Source organism: Phascolarctos cinereus, unplaced genomic scaffold, assembly GCF_003287225.1.
Source record: "Phascolarctos cinereus isolate Bilbo 61053 unplaced genomic scaffold, phaCin_HiC Scaffold_5;HRSCAF=322, whole genome shotgun sequence".
Taxonomy (NCBI): Eukaryota; Metazoa; Chordata; class Mammalia; order Diprotodontia; family Phascolarctidae; genus Phascolarctos; species Phascolarctos cinereus.
The window spans coordinates 409,198,912-409,217,294 of NW_027555958.1; the positions used below are offsets into that span (position 1 = coordinate 409,198,912).

Genomic DNA, 18,383 nt, shown 5'->3' on the forward strand with positions numbered 1-18,383 from the left:
TAGCTCACTGGATCCCAGTAAGCCTATCTCTGAAATCATCTTCAAGAGTACTTACTGTGTGCCAGGAATTGTGATAAACCCTGTGGATACAGAGAAAACCAGAAAACAATCCCTAACCTTAAGGAACTTACATTCTAATGGGCAGAATAGTCTGTACAAATTTGTATGAATTGACATTGAGTGAAGTGAACAGAACCAGGAGAATGATTTATGTAATAATAGCATATTGTAAAGATGGTTGGTTGTGGTTCCTTGTGCTCAAAGAAGACCAAAATGACATTACTATGTAGGGGTCAAGACACAGTGTGTCTGACTGGCTAATCAGACCAATTAAGCTCAGAGGCTCTACCACAGGTTGGGCACAAATAGTCCATATGAACATTTGGAGTGGTGATGGTTCTAAATTTGCACATCTCACTTTTCTTCTGAGCTACTGCAATACTGTTTCACTCACAGAGCACAGCACCTTCTTTGATGGGCATACCTGGTAGGCATACCATGCTGGGAGGTCCTGTCCCAGTGTCTCCCATGTTTCACAACTGATCACAAAGTTCTTCAGAGAGATCTTGAGAGTGTCCTCGTATTGCTGCTTCTGAACACCAAGTGAGCGCCCGCCTTGTGTGATTTCTCCATAGCATCTTTTAGGCAAATATTTGTTTGGCATTCAAACTATGGGACTAGTCATCAGAACTGCACTTTCTGCAGCAGTGTGAAAGCTTGGTAGGTCAGCTGGAGAAAGGACTTCAGTGTCTGGTACCTTACCTTGCCAGATGATCTTCAGAATCATCCTCAGACAATTCAAATGGAAGTGGTTCAGTTTCCTGGTGTGGTGCTGACATGCTGCCCAGATTTCACAGGCATACAACAATGAGGTCAGCACAATGGCTCTTTATGTCTTCAGTTTTGTAGGCAGTCTAATATCTGCTTTCTCCCACAGTTTCCTTTGGAGCCTCCCAAACGCCGAGCCAGCTCGGCCAATGTGTACGTCAACCTCATTATCAATATGTATACTGTCAAGGTAAGTGACCTTATCCATAGCATTCAAAGTTTCTCCATTTGCGCTCTCCACATTAATGAGTAGTTTCAAATATGGATGGTGTAGCGCTGGCTGGGTAAGAACTTCTGTTTTCTTGCCAGGCCAAAATTAGCAGCAGAGAACTGATCCATACCCTGTTGCATCTAGTCTTAGAGGCTGCACTGAGTGATCAATCATCTGCAAACAAAAAGTCACCTACCAACTCTTCTTCCACTTTAGTCTTGGCTTGTAGCCTTTTCAAGTTAAATAATTTGCCAGGAGTGCAGTAGTTGACTCTGATGCCAATTTTGTCCACTTGAAGGCTTCTAACAAGACTGCTGAAAACATCATGCTAAAAGGCATGGGAGCAAGCACACAGCCTTGCTTCACTCTGGAAAAGTGCAAGAGCACTGTTCACTATTCAGAACCCAGGAAAGCATGCCATCATGAAATTAATATACAATACTAATTAACTTCTCCAGGGAACTAAATTTTGCCATGATCTCCCACAAGCCCTCATGACTGGCAGCATCAAAGGCTTTGGTCAGATGGACAAATGTGTACAGATCTCTGTTCTGCTTCTGGTATTTCTCCTAGAATTGTCAGGCAGCAAACACCACACTGCCCATTCCTCGGCCCTTTCTGAAGCCACACTGACTCTCAGGTAGATGACCATCTTCCAGGTGAAGGGTCAGCCTATCAAGGAGGACTCTGCCAAGAATCTTGCCAGCAAGGACTAAAAAAGAAACAATCTCCTGCTCCTCCCTCTTTTCCCCCCTCCTCAACTGTCATAGAACCATCTATTTCCTTTACTTTTATAGAGATAGACAATGCAGGCATCCTTGAACTCCTGAGGAATAGCCTCCTCTTGCCATAAAACCCAGAAAATTTCATTTAATTTTGTATGAACAGTGGACCCCCTGCCTTTTAAATCTCTATGGGAATAGAATCAGCACCAGGTGCTTTGCCATAGGAGAGGGGCCTAAAGGCATTCAAAATCTCTTCTTCAGTTGGAAGTTTGGCTAGACAGGGATTGACTTCAGCCTCAGGTATACAGTCAATGGCTTCCATATTGGCTGATGAGGGTCTGTTGAGAATGCTATGGAAATGTTCAGCCCACCTCGCCAGGATCATGTTCTTATCATTGATCAATGTGGCTCCATCAGTGCTGGGTAGTTGAGATGCACCATAGGTCTTTGGCCCATAAACAGTTGTCAGGGCATCATACAAGCTTTTTGGATTGTTACTAGCAGCATAAAACTGAATTTTCTCTGCCTTCTTTACTGAGTCAAGAATCCTGCATTTTTCTAAGCTTTGCTTGTACTTTACTTTTGATGGAGTTAAATGCTGCCTTCTCAGAGAGGGAGACAAACAAATTGTTAAGCAGCTTCTGTATTTCCCTGTCATTTTTGTCAAACCAATTTTGATGTTTTCGAGTGCTCTGACCCAGATGAGCTGTGTAGCGCTGTACCCCAAGCCCCTGAAAGCTGCCCATTCCTTTTCTGCTCCACTGTTGCCAACTGTGCGTTGGCTCAGCTTTCCCTCCAAGTGAGCAACGAGCTGTCTGCCCTGGGAGCAGCGCTCGAGTCTGCTGACATCAGTTCTTCTCACAGTCCTCTTGCCGTGGGGCTGCGGCATTCGTTGAACGCAAACGCTTTGCTTGGAGAGGATAAGTCTATGATTAGCCCAGCCCTCTGCACCTCACATCACCTTCATCACTCTCACATCCTGTCTGTCTCTTCTCTTTACAAAGACACAGTCTATTAAATGCTGATGTTTGCTGTGAGGGTGAATCCATGAAGTTTTTTTGTGTTTAGGTAAACAGAAGACAGTACTGGTGATGAGGTCATGAGATGCGCAAGTAGTAAGTGACCCTTGCTGTTGCTATTTCCTACTCCATTCCTGAAGAGCCTAACTCTGGCATTAAAGCCACCCAGAATTACAAGCATGTCCTCTTTTGGCACACTGCTGATGATGGTCTCCGAGTCTTCAGATAATTCTTCTTTGGCCATGGTGCTTTCCTGCAAGGGGCAATCCCTCTGTCATGAGCCTGTCGTTCACTCCTCTTGAGAGGCATAGAAGCTTGCTGACTAGATTAGCTTTTTTTTTCTTTTCCTTTTTTCCTCTTTTTTGGTGAGGCAATTAAGGTTAAGTGACTTGCCCAGGGTCACACAGCTTGTAAGTGCCAAGTGTCTGAAGCTGTATTTGAACTCAGGTCCTCCTGACTCCACGGCTGCAGCTCTATCCACTGCGCCACCTTCCTGCCCACTGACTAGATTAGTTTTGATTGTGAAACATATGCCAGCTTCATGGTGTTCCCCATCACTGTGGTCACTCCAGAAAAACATGTATCTAGCTCAAACTTTGGTAAGTGGGCCTTCATTTGGCAGCCTTGTTTCACTCAGGGCTACTATTTGGATGTGAAGCCTGTACAGTTCTCTTGCAGCAAGAGCTGTTCACCTTTCAGGTCTACTGGATTTCTTGTTTTCCATAAGAATGTGCACATTCCATGTACCAATGGAGAATGGAATCATCTTTGCAAAAGTTTTTGTATTTTTGTGTTCCGACACAAAAGGGTAGGATCTCTGTCTCCTGTGGTAAGCAGTACAGGGTTGAGTGAAGCAGACAATTTTTAGGGCATCTTTTCTAGTCCCTTCCTCATGTCAGGAGGTGAGCAGTGTGGTCCTTAAAAGGCAGGTCAGACACCCAGGTGGATGCAGAATCCCACTGCTGCTTCACTTCAGAGAGAAGATGATCCTATGGCTGGGGCTGCCTGTGTGCAAGGTTGTGACTATAGACCCCAGTGTATCTGCACCTTCTGCTTTATTAACTGTCCGTCTAAGGCTGATAAAAATGGTAAAATGGTTAAGGTGATGTCTTTTAACTTGTACATTAAATGGACTTCAGTAAGGCAGAACTGTGTCAAGTTGTTGGCCTCACTCTCCCTTTCAGAGTCATCAAAGTCCAGTAGCAATGCAAAAGTCAAAAAGACTGTTGATGACTCGGGGTGGAGTAGATGACCTTGAGGTCTCTGATGTCTAACCAAGCTCTAAGTACTCCATAGCACCTGCTTCCACTGCCTTCATGGCCTGTTGGAACAAATTGTTCACATCTGTCCATTCTGCTGGGGGACATCTTCAAATGCTTGGGGAAAACACCCCCTAATTCACTGACAAGTCTGAGCCCCCCCCCCCCTTTCAGCCTGTCTGCAAAAATGGCTTAGCAGGGTGTGGCTGCTATGCATGCTACAGTTTCTTGGAGCCACAGATGAGAGTTGGGTGGCAGATGGACACCACAGGTGGAAAGCAGTCCTGAGAAGGGCTTGGCAGCCCTCCCACCAGAAGCAGCGGTCTTCCCTGACACCCACACATCTGAGATACATGGGTAAAACAGAATTGCAGTAATGCTGCCCATCTTAACAGGAGAGATTTTAACTATACTAATCTGAAGACTCAGAAGGTCCAATTTAAAGACTTTAATTTTGTCACCTCATTTTATGATTCAAGATGCCTACAATTTAAACAGCTCTCACACCTTTCTGGAACTTCTATTCCAATCTGAGAGCTTGAGAGAGGCAGCTTTCAAGTCTCTGGGCCTTTTGGGGATATGTTCTTCCCAACCTCTGCCTTTACAAGGTAGCTATGTGGCAAAGTAAAGAGTTTGTTGTACTTGGACACAGGAAGGCCTGGGTTCAAATCCTATCTTAGAAATTTATAAGCTGTGTGATGTTGGACAAGTCACTTTGCCCTTCTCATTCCTCAGTGTCCTTCATCTGTAAAATGGGGATAGTATCATCTCAGGATTGTTGATTGTAAAGATAATCAACCCAATGACCAACCAAAATTCCAAGGGACTCAGCATGAAACATGATATCCACCCTCTGCCTCCAGATAGAGAAATGACAAGACTCAAGAGTACAGAGTGAAACTTATTTTTTTCTATTTCTTTCTTTTACTTACTTTTTTGGGAGGGATGGGTGGAGGGAAGGACCCATACCTAATATGGAAATTTGTTTTACCTGTCTATACGTATTTTAAAAGGGTTTTATTTTTCTGGCCTTGTCAATGGGTGGTGGGAAAGGCAGGGGGACAGGCATGAATTTGGAAGTGAAAATAAAATAAAACTGAATAAAAACCAAACAAATAAAGGCATATATGAGATACATATCCAATACGTTACAAGGTAATTTTAGAGGTAAAGGATGTGGACGCCTCGAGGAATGTGAAAGACACCCCCACCCCCACTCCAAGGAAGGTAGCATTTGAGCCAAATTTTGAAAGCAAATGAGGGACTGTAAAAGGCAGAGGTGAGCGGGAGTGCAGGGTGGGGGGCGGGGGGAGAAGAAAGAATGATAGCCAATGGCAAGGAGGTAGAAACGAAGCACTGTGTGTGATAAACAGAAAGATAGAAAGCAGGCTAATATGGCCATCAATTTTCTTCTTTATCATGAACTTCACAACAGAGTGACCACATGCCCTTTAGGTTACTCTAGTTTCTACTTCAACAACCAGTTTCTCCTTGCCAATTTAGAATAAGCTCCAGGATAATAGTTCTTATTATTTCTTCTACCTTTTGAAGGATGAATTTATAATTAAAACTTGTCATAACCATCAGTTCCTCTACTTTTGCAAGAGAGGGAGTTCTAGCAGACATCCAAATAGGTGAAGTCTCCCATCATTATTTCTTGTGCCCAGGTCTAAGAAGTTACCTAAACTCTTCATCCAATTCCTCCTTCTGCCAAGATAATCTGGTCTAGATTACCTCCATGACAATATCACTTCTTTCTTCCTCCAATGATCCTTATCCAAATATCCCGACCAGATTTCCTTACTCAGCTTCCTAGATTTCTTTACTCATCATCATCAACATAAATGGCATTCATATAGCACTATAAAGTCTACAAAGAACTTAATATATGCTATCTGGCTGAATCTTATAAAAATCCTATGAAGGAGGTATAACAGGGGATAAATTATGCTAAACTGATTCTTTTTTTATTTTATTTTTAGGCAATTTGGGGTTAAGTGACTTGCCCAGGGTCACACAGCTAGTAAGTGTCAAGTGTTTGGTCTGAGGCTGGATTTTGAACTCAGGTCCTCCTGACTTCAGGGCCAGTGCTCTATCCACTGTGCCACCTAGCTGCCCCTAAACTGATTCTTAATATAATATACAATGCTATTCAATATTATTCAGTAGTGATAAAAACCTCAATAACTCAAAGTAAGTAACTGCTTTCAGGTTGGACAATCCTCATGAAGCTACCACAGCCCAGATACGTGCTCTGGGAAAACAGGAGACTACTTTGTTGTTTATGTCAGGTTGAAAGTAGCATTATTCACTGTATCTCAGCAAAGATTCACCAACCTTAATTCCCTGTCTCGTCCTTCTTTGACCATAACATCATCTAAAGCAAACTATCTATCTATCTAAGGCCATCTTTTGCCTCAATTCTTTTTTTTCTTTTGGGTGAGGCAATCAGGGTTAAGTGACTTGCCCAAGGTCACACAGCTGGTAAGTGTCAAGTGTTTGGTCTGAGGCTGGATTTGAACTCAGGTCCTCCTGACTTCAGGGCCGGTGCTCTATCCACCATACCACCTAGCTGCCCCTTTTGCCTCAATTCTTACCTAGCCTTTAATTACTGACTGGGCATTGCCTCAGAAAAACTGAGACCTGGGAAAGACCTTAACTTAAAAAGGCTAATGTCTCCCACTGTGACTGGGGCCATCACCAGTTGTCCTGACCTATGTCTTGCCACTGGACTCAAGATGACTCCGGAGGACAGAATGAGGCTGATGACTTTGCACAGTTATGCCTCATTTAAATCCAATTCATGGCAAGTCAAGACATCACCCTCCACACATCAGTGATCCTCTCTAAAAACGAAGGACAAACAGCAACAAGGACATGATCACCACCATCGCTCCTCAGAACCCCAGAAGCTCCTCATCCAGAGATGGGCCAGCTCTTTCTTCTAAAGAAGAAGCTTCCCAGCTGCATTCTGAGGAAGGACGGAGCACAAAGAAGGAAGAGCTTTCTTCTGCCCTTTCTTCTTTTATTTCCCACCTCCTGACCCAGGTGACAACTCCCTTTGTCTCTTTACACCCTAGTTCTCTTCTTTGTCTTTGAAGCCTTCCTTCTATTCCGATCTTACAAGAAACATGCTCCTTCTCCTTGCTAATATGGAGGGTAGGAAAGCATTTCTCCAGTCCTTTCCCTTTCGAGTCTGGAACAGAGACTTAAGTAGTACTTTTCACACGCACATACAGATGCCATGGTGCCAGCACAGTCAAGCTTAGCACACTCTCTTTTTGCACATGACAGCAAAATTGTTTTTGACACCTGAAGTTCCTTGAAGCAAGACCCTAAGTCCTTTGACTCCTCTGGGGTGATGCTCTTGGCTGACTCTTCTGTCTAACTGCTGTGCTAAACTGCCTATCTTTGAGTCATGAAACCAATCAAATGAGATTTATTCCCTTCATTTCATTTTACTTCTGAACACCAACTACTTCCTACTATATCCCTACATTTTTGGCTTTTTGAACTCAGTATAGGTTTATGGTCTATTTAACACTAAGTGTCTCTCTAAAAGAAAGACTGCTAAAAATGGTACCTGGCAGTGTAATTAGACCCTCTTAGGACTATCCTAGATATTAATGGTAGTGTGGTGTACTCCAGCTCTGGAGACAGGAAGATCAAGGTTCAAGATGACCTGCCTTTGACACATTCCAGCTTTGTAGGATGTTAGCGCCTTAGGCAACTATCTCAGACTATGTTGCAGAGGAGCTGCTGATTTGCATCAGTGGACAGGATTTCTATTCTGGGTAAAATCTTAGGTCCACAGCCTCCCACCACCACCATATGCCTTTCCCAAAAGGCCAGGCACAGGTATTCCTAAAAATACATAAACAAAAAAAATATAAACATTGTTTTTCAAGTACCAAGCTCCCGTGTCAGTGGGTTTTGCTTTTTTTTTTCAATGATCTATAGAACCTTAAGGGTTTCTTGTAAGATGCTGAGATAAGGCGAGATGTTTATGTCATGTTTGCTTTATCACTTTGGGCCCGTGTTAAGGAACAGGGGTCCTGAACATGAAAAGTCACCACTTAAGGGATCCTACAATCTCAGTATCTGAAGGTCACAATTAAAAATTATATTGGTGGTACAGTTGTTTCTGTAAACCAAATTCAAATTATGCTACAATTTCAACAGCTGTAAGTGTTCTTTGGGGGAAGCAACCTGAATCAGATGAAGTGAAAACGGATCAAAACAAACTATTTTCATTCATTATTAATTTTCTGTTCTTCGTTATAGAAACGTATGTCCAATCATAATGCTTGATCATATGTCAACAAGTTCTCAACAAGCTCTACAAAGTGCTTGCCTTTTCCATTTGAGTCAATTCTATAGATCAAGTATCTCTTCAGTGTCTTTGGATATGTTCAGCAATCTCAAATTCTATGTGCTGCCAGGAATGTTTAGATTTCAAATTAAAATAATGGAAGATTCTTAAATATATGCAGTCAAAGCTAACTGCGAAAAGTGAGCTTCTTGCTGAAGGCGCACAGCCCCTTTCTTAACAATTTCAAAATTACAGAAATGTAGATGGAAAAATCTGTCAAGGGAGTTTATCCTACTCCCAGTGCAGGAAAAATAATGAAAACAATGCTACCCGTTCACTTCATATTCAGGAGAAGGCCTCTGATTTTCTCTCATCACTTTTAAATAAAATTCTCAAGTTAAACAGTACTCTAATGAAACTCTAAAAAAGTTATCAACTCACCTGCTGTCTGTTGCTTTGGCAGGCTGCACTCAAATGTTTAAACCACAGCATTGCATTCATTCTATTACCAGCTTGAAACTTGTATGAGTTTCCTGTATTTAGAAAAAAAAAAAGCTAAGTGAAAAATGATTAGGCAGAGGTAAATAAAAAATGTAGATGCTGCCAATATCAAAGGTCAGTTTGCCCCCAATGCTTATTTCTGTCATGTTACATTTTCCCCAAAGTGACTAACCCTCAAACGAGCAAGCAATTGGTCATCATTGGTTAAGTGCTTCCTAAGAGTCAGGCAACGGGGCATACCAAGACAAAGGTAAGAATTCATTTCTTCAGGGAGCTTATATTCTCTTGGGTTAGGAGACAACAAATACATGTAAAAGTCCATACAGAATAAGTAAGGGGATGCAATGGGAGAGGGCATTAGAAAAGGCAGTGCTTGAGCCGAGTCTTTAAGGATTCTCACAGGCAGAGGTGAGGGAGGAAGCCAAGGTATGGAGATGAGTAATGGAGGAACAGCAAGAAGGCCAGACCAAATGGGCTGTAGAGGGTGTGAAGGGGAGTGATGGTTAATAAGGCTGGAAAGATTGGGGCCAGGTTCTGAATGGCCTTCAAAGCCAAATAGAGATGCTTCTCTATGCTCTCAGAGGAAATAAGGAGTCACTGGAGTTTAATGAGTAGGGCAGGGACATGGTCAGATCTGTGCTTATGTATAATTATTTTGACGGCTGAATGGAGGATAAACTAGAATGAGGAGAGATATGAGGCTGAGTGACCAATTAGAAAGTTATGCAATAGGTCACATTAGGGGTGATGGGGGCTTTAGCTATGGTGGAAGCTCCATTAGCAGAGAGAAAGAGACAGATGGGTTCTGGAGGTAGAAATGACAAGATCTGACAAATGAATGGATGTGTGCACTGAAGGAGAATAAAGAACTGAGGGAGACAGGATGACACCAAGGTTGTGATCCTGGTACTTGAACTAGATTATGGTGTCCTTGACAGAAACAGATAAATTTGAAAGAGGGGTGGGTTTTGGGGAAAAGATAGTGAGTTTTAAGTTTAAAATATCAATGGAATATTCAGTTTAAAATGGCTAAAAAGCAGTTGGAGATGCAGGACTGGACTTCAGGAAAGAGATGATGGCTGGATACACTGAGCTGAGAGTCATCTACTTGGGAGATGATCACGTCTATGGAAGCTGATGAAGTTACCAAGTGAGAGGGGGAGAGGGCAGGGCAGGGCAGCGCAGCGCAAAGCAGAGCAGAGCAGAGCAGAGAAGAGTGGTCCAGGATATGCCTACCATTATAGAGTGAGAGGTGGAAAGTTAAATAAGCAGGATCCTGAATTCAATTACCTTTCTCAGAGTCTGTCAGCAAGAAGAGATCTGGGTGTTCAGGGTCATCGGCCATCATCACCATCCATCCAACCACAGATACATTCTTATTTGATGTAGATTTAAACTAACAGATAAAATAAGAATATTTATTAAAAATGAGATAATATATCCTTTGTTCTAAAAAAAAATGAGCACATACCCTCACATGTATAAATTATATACGTGTACTACTATACTAATGATTATGCACATTATAGAACTTATGCAAAAAAAAGGAAACTTAAAAAGGGCAGAAAAAGTTGAAATAAAATTTTCTTGTGGTAATAAGGTTTTACTGGATTTTTCACACAGGCAGCTAGCATCTGTAGCAGACAGCAGGCCAGATCTAGAACTATGAAGGCTTGGGTTCAAATCTTGCTTCAGATACTTCCTAGTTCTGTGATCCTGGATAAGTGGCTTAACCTATCTGCCTTGGTTTCCTCACCTGTAAAATTGGGATAATAATAGCACTTCCAATTCCCTAGGCTGCTGTGAACATAAAATGTGGTATTTGTAAGGAAGTTAGTGCAATGCCCGGCACCTTAGTACAGGCACTTAATAAATGCTTGTTTCCTTCCTTCCTTTTACTAAGCAGGAGAATGAGTGACACAGTCAGACTGGAATTTCAGGGAAATCAATTTGGCCGATATATGAAGGATGGATTAGAGTGGGAAGAGACAAAGCAGGAAGACCATAGGATGATAATTCACTAATTCAGATGAGAGGTAATGAGAGCATGAACTGGGCTGTGTGTGTAGAGAGAAGAGAGAAAAATATGGAATACATGAAGGGAGAACTGAAATAATCTGGAAAGATGGATTTATGCATGTGGGGTGAGTGAGGATGAGGAGAAGCTGAAGTTGACAACAAGGTCACAATCTATTTGCTCCCATTCATGTTATGCAACTCAATCTGTCCCCCCCCAAAAAAGATACCAGGGAGGTAGGGCTCTTGACAGTCACTAGCTCCCAACCCATAAGAGGTTCCTGCTCAAGGTGCCAGGTGATCTGCAGGCTGCAGGCTGGTGGGAAGCATTTCCTAATTGCACAGATGGCCAATAGAGGCTGGAGGAGTTTGGAAGCTTACAAAGCATCTGCCTGAAGGGGGAGAGAAGAAGTGTTGGGGATGAAGGTCGATGTGGTAATGCTAGAGAGAAACTCCACAACATGCTACAACAGGGAGGGTGGACCGTCTGCCTTTCTAGCGGTTGGTCACTCAACCCCTGGCGTGGGGGCCCCTACTTTGGAGACCACTGCTCTATCAGAACTTGCCTTTTATTCTGTTTATTCTATTCCTATAGTTCCTGCAAGGTACTTGTGCAAAGATACTTAAACAGTGTCAGTGGGTTAATGTGATAACTAAGGAAACATTTAATTTTCACATTTGAAAATCATGCCTTAACCCAAAGAAATTTCTATAATTGTGGGAATTTTAGGCCTTGTGGCAGACCAATTGAGGTATTTTGAGGAGATGGGCCTGTTGGTAATTCTCATATTATCCTAGGGAGACAGTTGCTTCCTCTGCCTACACAAGAGCCAACAATACCAATATCAGTAAGTTCATAAAATTACCTAAAGTCTAGGTAACAAATCTTTTTTTTTTTTTTGGCTAGGCAATGGGGTTAAGTGACTTGCCCAGGGTCATACAGCTAGTAAGTGTTACGTGTCTGAGGTTGGATTTGAACTTGGGTCCTCCTGAATCCAGGGCTGATGCTCTATCCACTGTGCCACCTAGCTGCCCTGTAACAAATCTTTCTGCTAACATAATAACCATTAGCAAAGCTTACATAATACTTCTATATCCTACTTTCAATTCAGAATCACACAGCTTTAGAATTCTATATATTTTGTAGTCAATAGAGCATTAAATTGAAACAAATTTGCTATCATCTCCAAAACTTCTTTATGATAGTTGGGAAAGGAAGAAAGTAAAATTAAAAGACCTGGCTTTTACAGTGATCGAACAGAATACAGATTTAGAGAAAATAATTCTTATATATTTTTACTTTTCTTCTCTCTAGAGGGGATAGAACTTGACATAACATTAAAGGAAAAGGGATTTGGGTCATACTTAATGTGAAGAGCCTTGTGATAGTAAGAATGATCACACATTAATCCTTCCCAATAAATCAAATACAAATTTCATCTTATAAATATTTAAGCTACAACAAGGGATCCTCTGTTTTTGGACAATTTACATTTATCTTTTGAAAGGAGACTGAATTTGTCTTATTTGATCATCAAATTATTTTCAATGTCTTATTTGAAGATTTCTGGATGAAGGAAAAAAATGACCCATACATTAGTAATATAAAGGTACTACTGAAATGGAAAATAGAAATTAGGTAGTTTTAAGGTAATAAAGTCCGAGAATAAGAACTTGTACAATTTTCTATGCTGGTTTGATGGCTTATATACCTTTTCAAAGGAGTTTAGCATGATTCCTGATTTTTCCTCCTACCTTGTTCTAAAAGCCTGATTGCTGGAATTCATTATTCAGTCAAGAAATTTAAACCAAGAGAACTCTCTGAAACATGCTATTTCTTTCTTCAGGCTAATGTCTTGATAATCAACCTAATTTCCTTGGTAATGTTTTAGACTATAACTTCTAAACATTTAAGAAGTGAAGTGCAAATTATCACAGTCTCATATGCAATTCTTGTGCAATGCAAAACACATGTCCAATAAATGATTTCTGATAACATTCAGTGAATTTTACAACTGCTTCATTATGACTTCTTTCCAATCCAAAATGTAAAAAACACTTTATTGTTAAATTACCATCTTCTCAAGAGAGCAGATTTTGTGATTCACATATGAAGAGAATATTGTCACCTGGCCCCAAATAAGAAAACAAGAATAGATAATTTGCAGATTCCTTAATTTCTCTATATAATGAAGCAGTGCTCTTTAGTTAACACTAAGTAGAACCAGAATTGAGAATTATGTGTCTATTCTTGTTAGTGAGGACACAGGTTAAGTTTTTCAACCAATACCCAAGTAAAACAAATGTTTTTAGAAAGCATTCAACTGCATGAATCATGGTGGAAAAGGGGAAAATGTTGAGGCAAAAATCATGTTAAATGACTAGAACTGTCTAATTGAGCTCTTTTCTAAAACTGTTTAAAATCAAATTTTGAAGGATTCCTAGCTAATAAAACTAAAGCTAGTAATTTCACTGTGAGTTTGCAGAGGAAAACTATTCAAATATTATTTTAACTCGAGATTATATCTGAAACAATTAGTACTATAAAATACTGAAATGTACAGTAAGAATGGAAAATGTAAGATTTGTGCTAAAAATCTGGCAGAAAATGATTTAAAAGTGAAAATATTCTAACAATGAGATTTATTTAACTAGTCTGGAAGTACACAGTATGTACACCAAGTGACAAGTATGTTTAACCTGAGGGCCACCTGAGGCTGTGCCACAAGAGCCTGTATATATTCTAAATGTCTAACTTGTACGCATACTTAAATAAAGAGGTGCTGTTTGGGTTAAAAACATATGCTGTTACAGATTAACAGGCTAATAAAATAATTTCTCCCTCAGTGTAAGTATTGTAACCACCTAAAATTTCCCCAAAACTTAGAAATAAATATTACTTTTATGTTAGGATAAGAGCCTCAACTTACCAAATGTTTATTATCAACCAGTGTCTTGAACAACTCCTTTCAGTAGAAAATAATCTGTTTATGAGGACAGAGGTGGATTTTCTTGACTACATTGTTAACTTTGAATATGAGCATTTATAAAAAAATCTAGTTAAAATGCTTCCCTACACTAATCCCTGCAACTATTAAAGGCTAAAGACCACTTTTCTGAGTCACAGAAATTAGAAATTAACATTCAAGGATCAATGACTGACAGAGTTCCAAGAGGCTCTCCATGGTCATTTCATTGGCCACTTAAAGATCTTTAGTAGCTTTCGAATGCTGCTGCTGAGATAAAACAAACTGCTCAGCATGGCATTTGAAGTATCTGGTTCATGCTGCCTTTTATGGTAGATTGTATATGCTTTTTCTAGAACTCGAAATTCAGCCAAACTGATGTCCTAATTATTCTCAGAGCTCCACATCCCATCTCTGGCTTCTGGGCCTTCATGTAAGATGTGCTTCATGCCCAGAATGCTCCCCTTCCTCACTTCTGCCTCTCAGAATCTCTGGCTTCCTTTTGAGGTTAAGCTCATGCGCAGTCACCCATGTGGGATTTCTTCATCTTCCTAGCTATTAATGTACTGTGAATACACTTTATCTTCTCTTTCCCCAGTGGAGTGCAAGCCCTTTCCTTTCATGTCTTTTGCCATCAGAAATCTGGTTCCCTGAGAAGGCACTGAATTCCTGGACATGTTCTCCAGTACTGGAGGCACCTCTCACACCTGAGACACAGGAGTGGAAGTAAGCACGCTACCTGCTCCTTACTGCACACACTTCCATAATGCCCCCTACTCCTTCATCATTTAGCAAGCTTTCCTTCTCAGAGATTCATTCCACAATATTTCACCATCCTCCCTTACATACTCTCATGACCTGTATGTTTGGTATGGTCCTAGGCCTTGAAGAGCTTCATGAACTTCGAGGACATAACAACATATATAACGAAGTCCATCCCTAGAGATTGGTATAGAGAGGAAGATGGAATAAGGCAGTACATTTCTTTAAAAAGGAAGAAGACTTTAGGGCCAGTAACTAACTGCTGCTAGTACCTTAGTTAAGGTGTGATGGTTTCTTGTTCCCCATTTACCACATTCTATTGACTCTATGCCTTTAAAAAGACTTTCTCCATGCCTAAACTGTTCTTCGTCCTTCTCACATTGCCTTTGGAGAGCCCTGGTTCCATTTAAAACTCAGTTCTCATGCCCACTCCTACACTACAGTAGAGTATCACCATCACTCTGGAGAAGTAATACTTTTGATCTAGTTTAATTTGTGACCCTAATGGTTATTCCTGTGTGCTTCTATTAGTACTAGGATGAATCAAAATGTCTGATCTTAACTAGACAAAACCCTACTGAGCAGGTTTCCCACCTTTAGTTACTTGCCAGCTGGTGGTGCACTGGACAGAGCACTAGGCCTGGAATTAGGAAGACCTGGGTTCAAATCCTATCTCTGACACTTATGAGTCGTGTGATCCTGGGGCAAGTTATTTAACCTGCTTGTCTCAGTCTACTCAACTGTAAAATGAGGATAACAACAGCATTTACCAATTAGGATTGTTGTGAGGATCAAATAATCTAATACATGTTTTTTTAAAAAGTGCTTCGTATAGTGCCTGACACATAGTAAGTGCTATATAAATGCTTATTTCATTCCCCTCTTCTCCAAACAAGTGAGTTAAGGATTTAATATACAGTCATGTTTCATTGCTCCTTTTTGCTGTATTTTTAATTTTGTAGTTTTATTTTTTTTAATTATTTTCTAATTAAAATTAAAAAAAAATACTGTAGTTTTAAAGAATGAATATTACTATAAGGGAATGGGCAAGAGTAGCGTAGCTCTTAAAAAGCACATTTTGTTGGTAAGGTAGAGAAACTTGAGGAAAGATAAAAGTGTTTCAAGCCCAAAGTGAAACAGGAGCAGCTACACGAAAAGGAAAGTGTGATAAAAAACAAAAAACAAGCTGAAAACTGACAAGCTGTTATGACACAGTGTAAGCCTCAGAAAAAAGGGAAAGAATTTAAGAAGCAGAATCTAGATATTACTCTACAGTGTGAAGCTGGCTTCTTGAGTAAGAAATTAAAGATTTTTGTTAACTGCTAACTATTCTCACAGATAGTCATGGGCATGAAAATTGTCATGGGCAAGAAAGACTGGATTTCTGAAGAGTGAAAAAAGGTGATTTTTACTGATGAAGCTAATTTTTTCATCCGAGGCCATACTAAAACTGTTGTTGGAAGAAATCCAGGTGAGTCTATCAGATGTGGTTATCTTTAACCCACTATAAAATATCCACCCTTCACAATGTTTTGGGAATTCTTTATAAACTTCCAGTGGGCCTAAAACGCTTGTTCTCACTGAGGGAATTGTTAATTTCAAAAAATATATTGATATACTGAGAAGCAAAATTGTTCAAGAAATACAGAAATTCTCAATAGGAGTCACCCTGAGGTTCTACTTTACACCCAAAACAGATTAGTAAAGTTGACAAAAAATGAAAATTGCAAATGGGGGGGAAGGGGAGGAGAAGGGCTGCAGGAAAATAGGCACACTGATGCACTGTTAGTGGAATTAGGAAATAATCCAGGTATTCTGAAAAACAATTTGGAACTATGTCCCAAAAGTTACTTAACTGCGCATATGTATCCTTTGCCTTAATACTACTCCTAAGCCTAGGTCACTGGCAAAATGTTGGTACCCTTGACTATAACAGGAAATTTCAGAAAAGGAAAGGTTTTGGGGTAGGCATTAGATAATGAGTTCAGTTTTGGATCTGTTGAATTGGTGTCTATGAGACCACCAGTTCAAGATTTCCAATAGGCAGCTGGTGATGCTAGACTGGAGATCAGGAGACAGGTTAGGGCAGGCAGATCTAAAAGCTATGAGCATAGAGATGATAACTGAATTCACTGGAGCTGATGAGCTTACCAAGCAAAACAGTATGGAGGGAGAAGAAGTGAATGAAAGACAGGAGTATTAAGTGGTTCTTCCAAGGTCATAGAGTAAATTAAGGGCAGAAGTAGATCTACATTTATTGAAATTTTGTCTGTTGTTTTGTTACTGAGGGTTCATTCACTCCCTTTCTGGCTATGCTTCTGACTCTGTACTACCATGACTCAACTGCCTTCCCATCCTGGAACGTTTCCTTTGCCTTGTGGATCTCCTCCTCCCAGTGGCGAGTTCCTTTCATTTTATTTCTCAATTCTGGGGACAGCCCAGACTGGCTATACTTCATTTTCACCTGGTTCTGTTTCTGACTTGCTAGACTTTGCTACCACACCCTCTTCTCTACTTTTCAGCTCCTTTTACAGTGTTATCTTTTCCCTTCAGAATATAAGCTTCTTGATGGCAAGGGCTGTCTTTCTCTTTGCTTGCATTAGTATTCCTAACACTTTGTATAATGCCTGGCACATAAGTAAGCAGGGTTTTGCTTTTTGCCTGCTTTCAATATGAGGAAATTAAGATCAAAGAACTGAGTCGTAGTCCCTGATATTCCACTAACTAGCTATGTAACAATGGACATACCATAACCTGTCTGGGCTTAATTTCCTCATCAATAAATTGAGCACCCTTTGGTAAATCTAAGGCTCCTTCCAACTCTGATATTATAGGGTTCTATAGGCATACAGGCAAACGAGACAGAGAGAGAGAGAGAGAGAGAGAGAGAGAGAGAGAGAGAGAGAGAGAGAGAGAGCGTGAGCGAGCGAGAGCGAGAGAGAGAGCGAGAGAGAGCGAGAGCGAGAGAGAGAGAGAAGAGCGAGAGCGAGAGAGAGAGAGAGAGAGAGAGAGAGAGAGAGAGAAAGAATATATAAATCATACTTGATTTTTTAATAAAAGGTTTAAAAGGAAAAATGTTTTAAAATAAAGTCGACTAGGTAAATCACAGATTGTTTCTGGTATACTTTAAGCTTTTAAATGACAATTAACACCTAAATTTCTAGAAGAAGACTGTTTGAAGAAGAAGAATTCAACTTGCTAGAAGGAGATTGAAAGTTCAGAGACAAACAAGCCAAGCCTTTCTAAATAGTAGCTTCAAAGAAAAATGGCAAGGTGTGTAAGGCATCAAGAAAGGAACTCCTAGAATTAATATTTTTCCCATTTTCCCTTCCCACAACTCATTGGTACCATTCAGATTACCAGGGCAAAAGAGGAAAACTTCCACTTAGGATTCAGGAGACTCAGTTCCTAGTCCTGGCTGTGTTATTTTGAGAAAGTCCTGTCAATTCTCTAGGCCTTGGCTGATTCCACTTTAAAACCCATATTTCTTTCTTCAAGAAGTTGTGGACCTTCCTGTAAAGACCTTAAATACTGTCACAGGGCTTTACTGAAGATCTGTGAAACATCTTGAAAAAATCAAATGTATTTAAAAAATATACTTAGTATAAGATGATGAAAGGGAAAAATTCCCTTTTTGGTGGTATTATGTTGCTTATTATTAGGTTCTAGCTTTGAGATTATAATTTAACAGAAGTAGAAATTTAAACAGAAAACACCATTAGCTGCTTACTATGCTCATAAAAGAAACCAAGACTCAATTTTTAAAATGCAAGAAAAATTACTA

At 40.3% G+C, this 18,383-nt stretch overlaps 1 protein-coding gene across 6 annotated transcripts in view; it reads right to left on the minus strand.

Annotated features, from left to right (window-relative positions):
• The window catches only part of RALGPS2 (Ral GEF with PH domain and SH3 binding motif 2), a 257,998-nt gene that overhangs the window by 10,137 nt on the left and 229,478 nt on the right, over positions 1 to 18,383 (minus strand). For all 6 annotated transcript variants that reach the window (XM_078156472.1, XM_020984311.2, XM_020984310.2 and 3 more), the window contains 2 exons: positions 10,146 to 10,251; positions 8,796 to 8,887 (listed from right to left, as the gene is read on the minus strand). In XM_078156472.1, the coding sequence (XP_078012598.1) occupies positions 8,796 to 8,887; positions 10,146 to 10,251 (198 nt within the window). The remainder of the gene's footprint in view (positions 1 to 8,795; positions 8,888 to 10,145; positions 10,252 to 18,383) is intronic.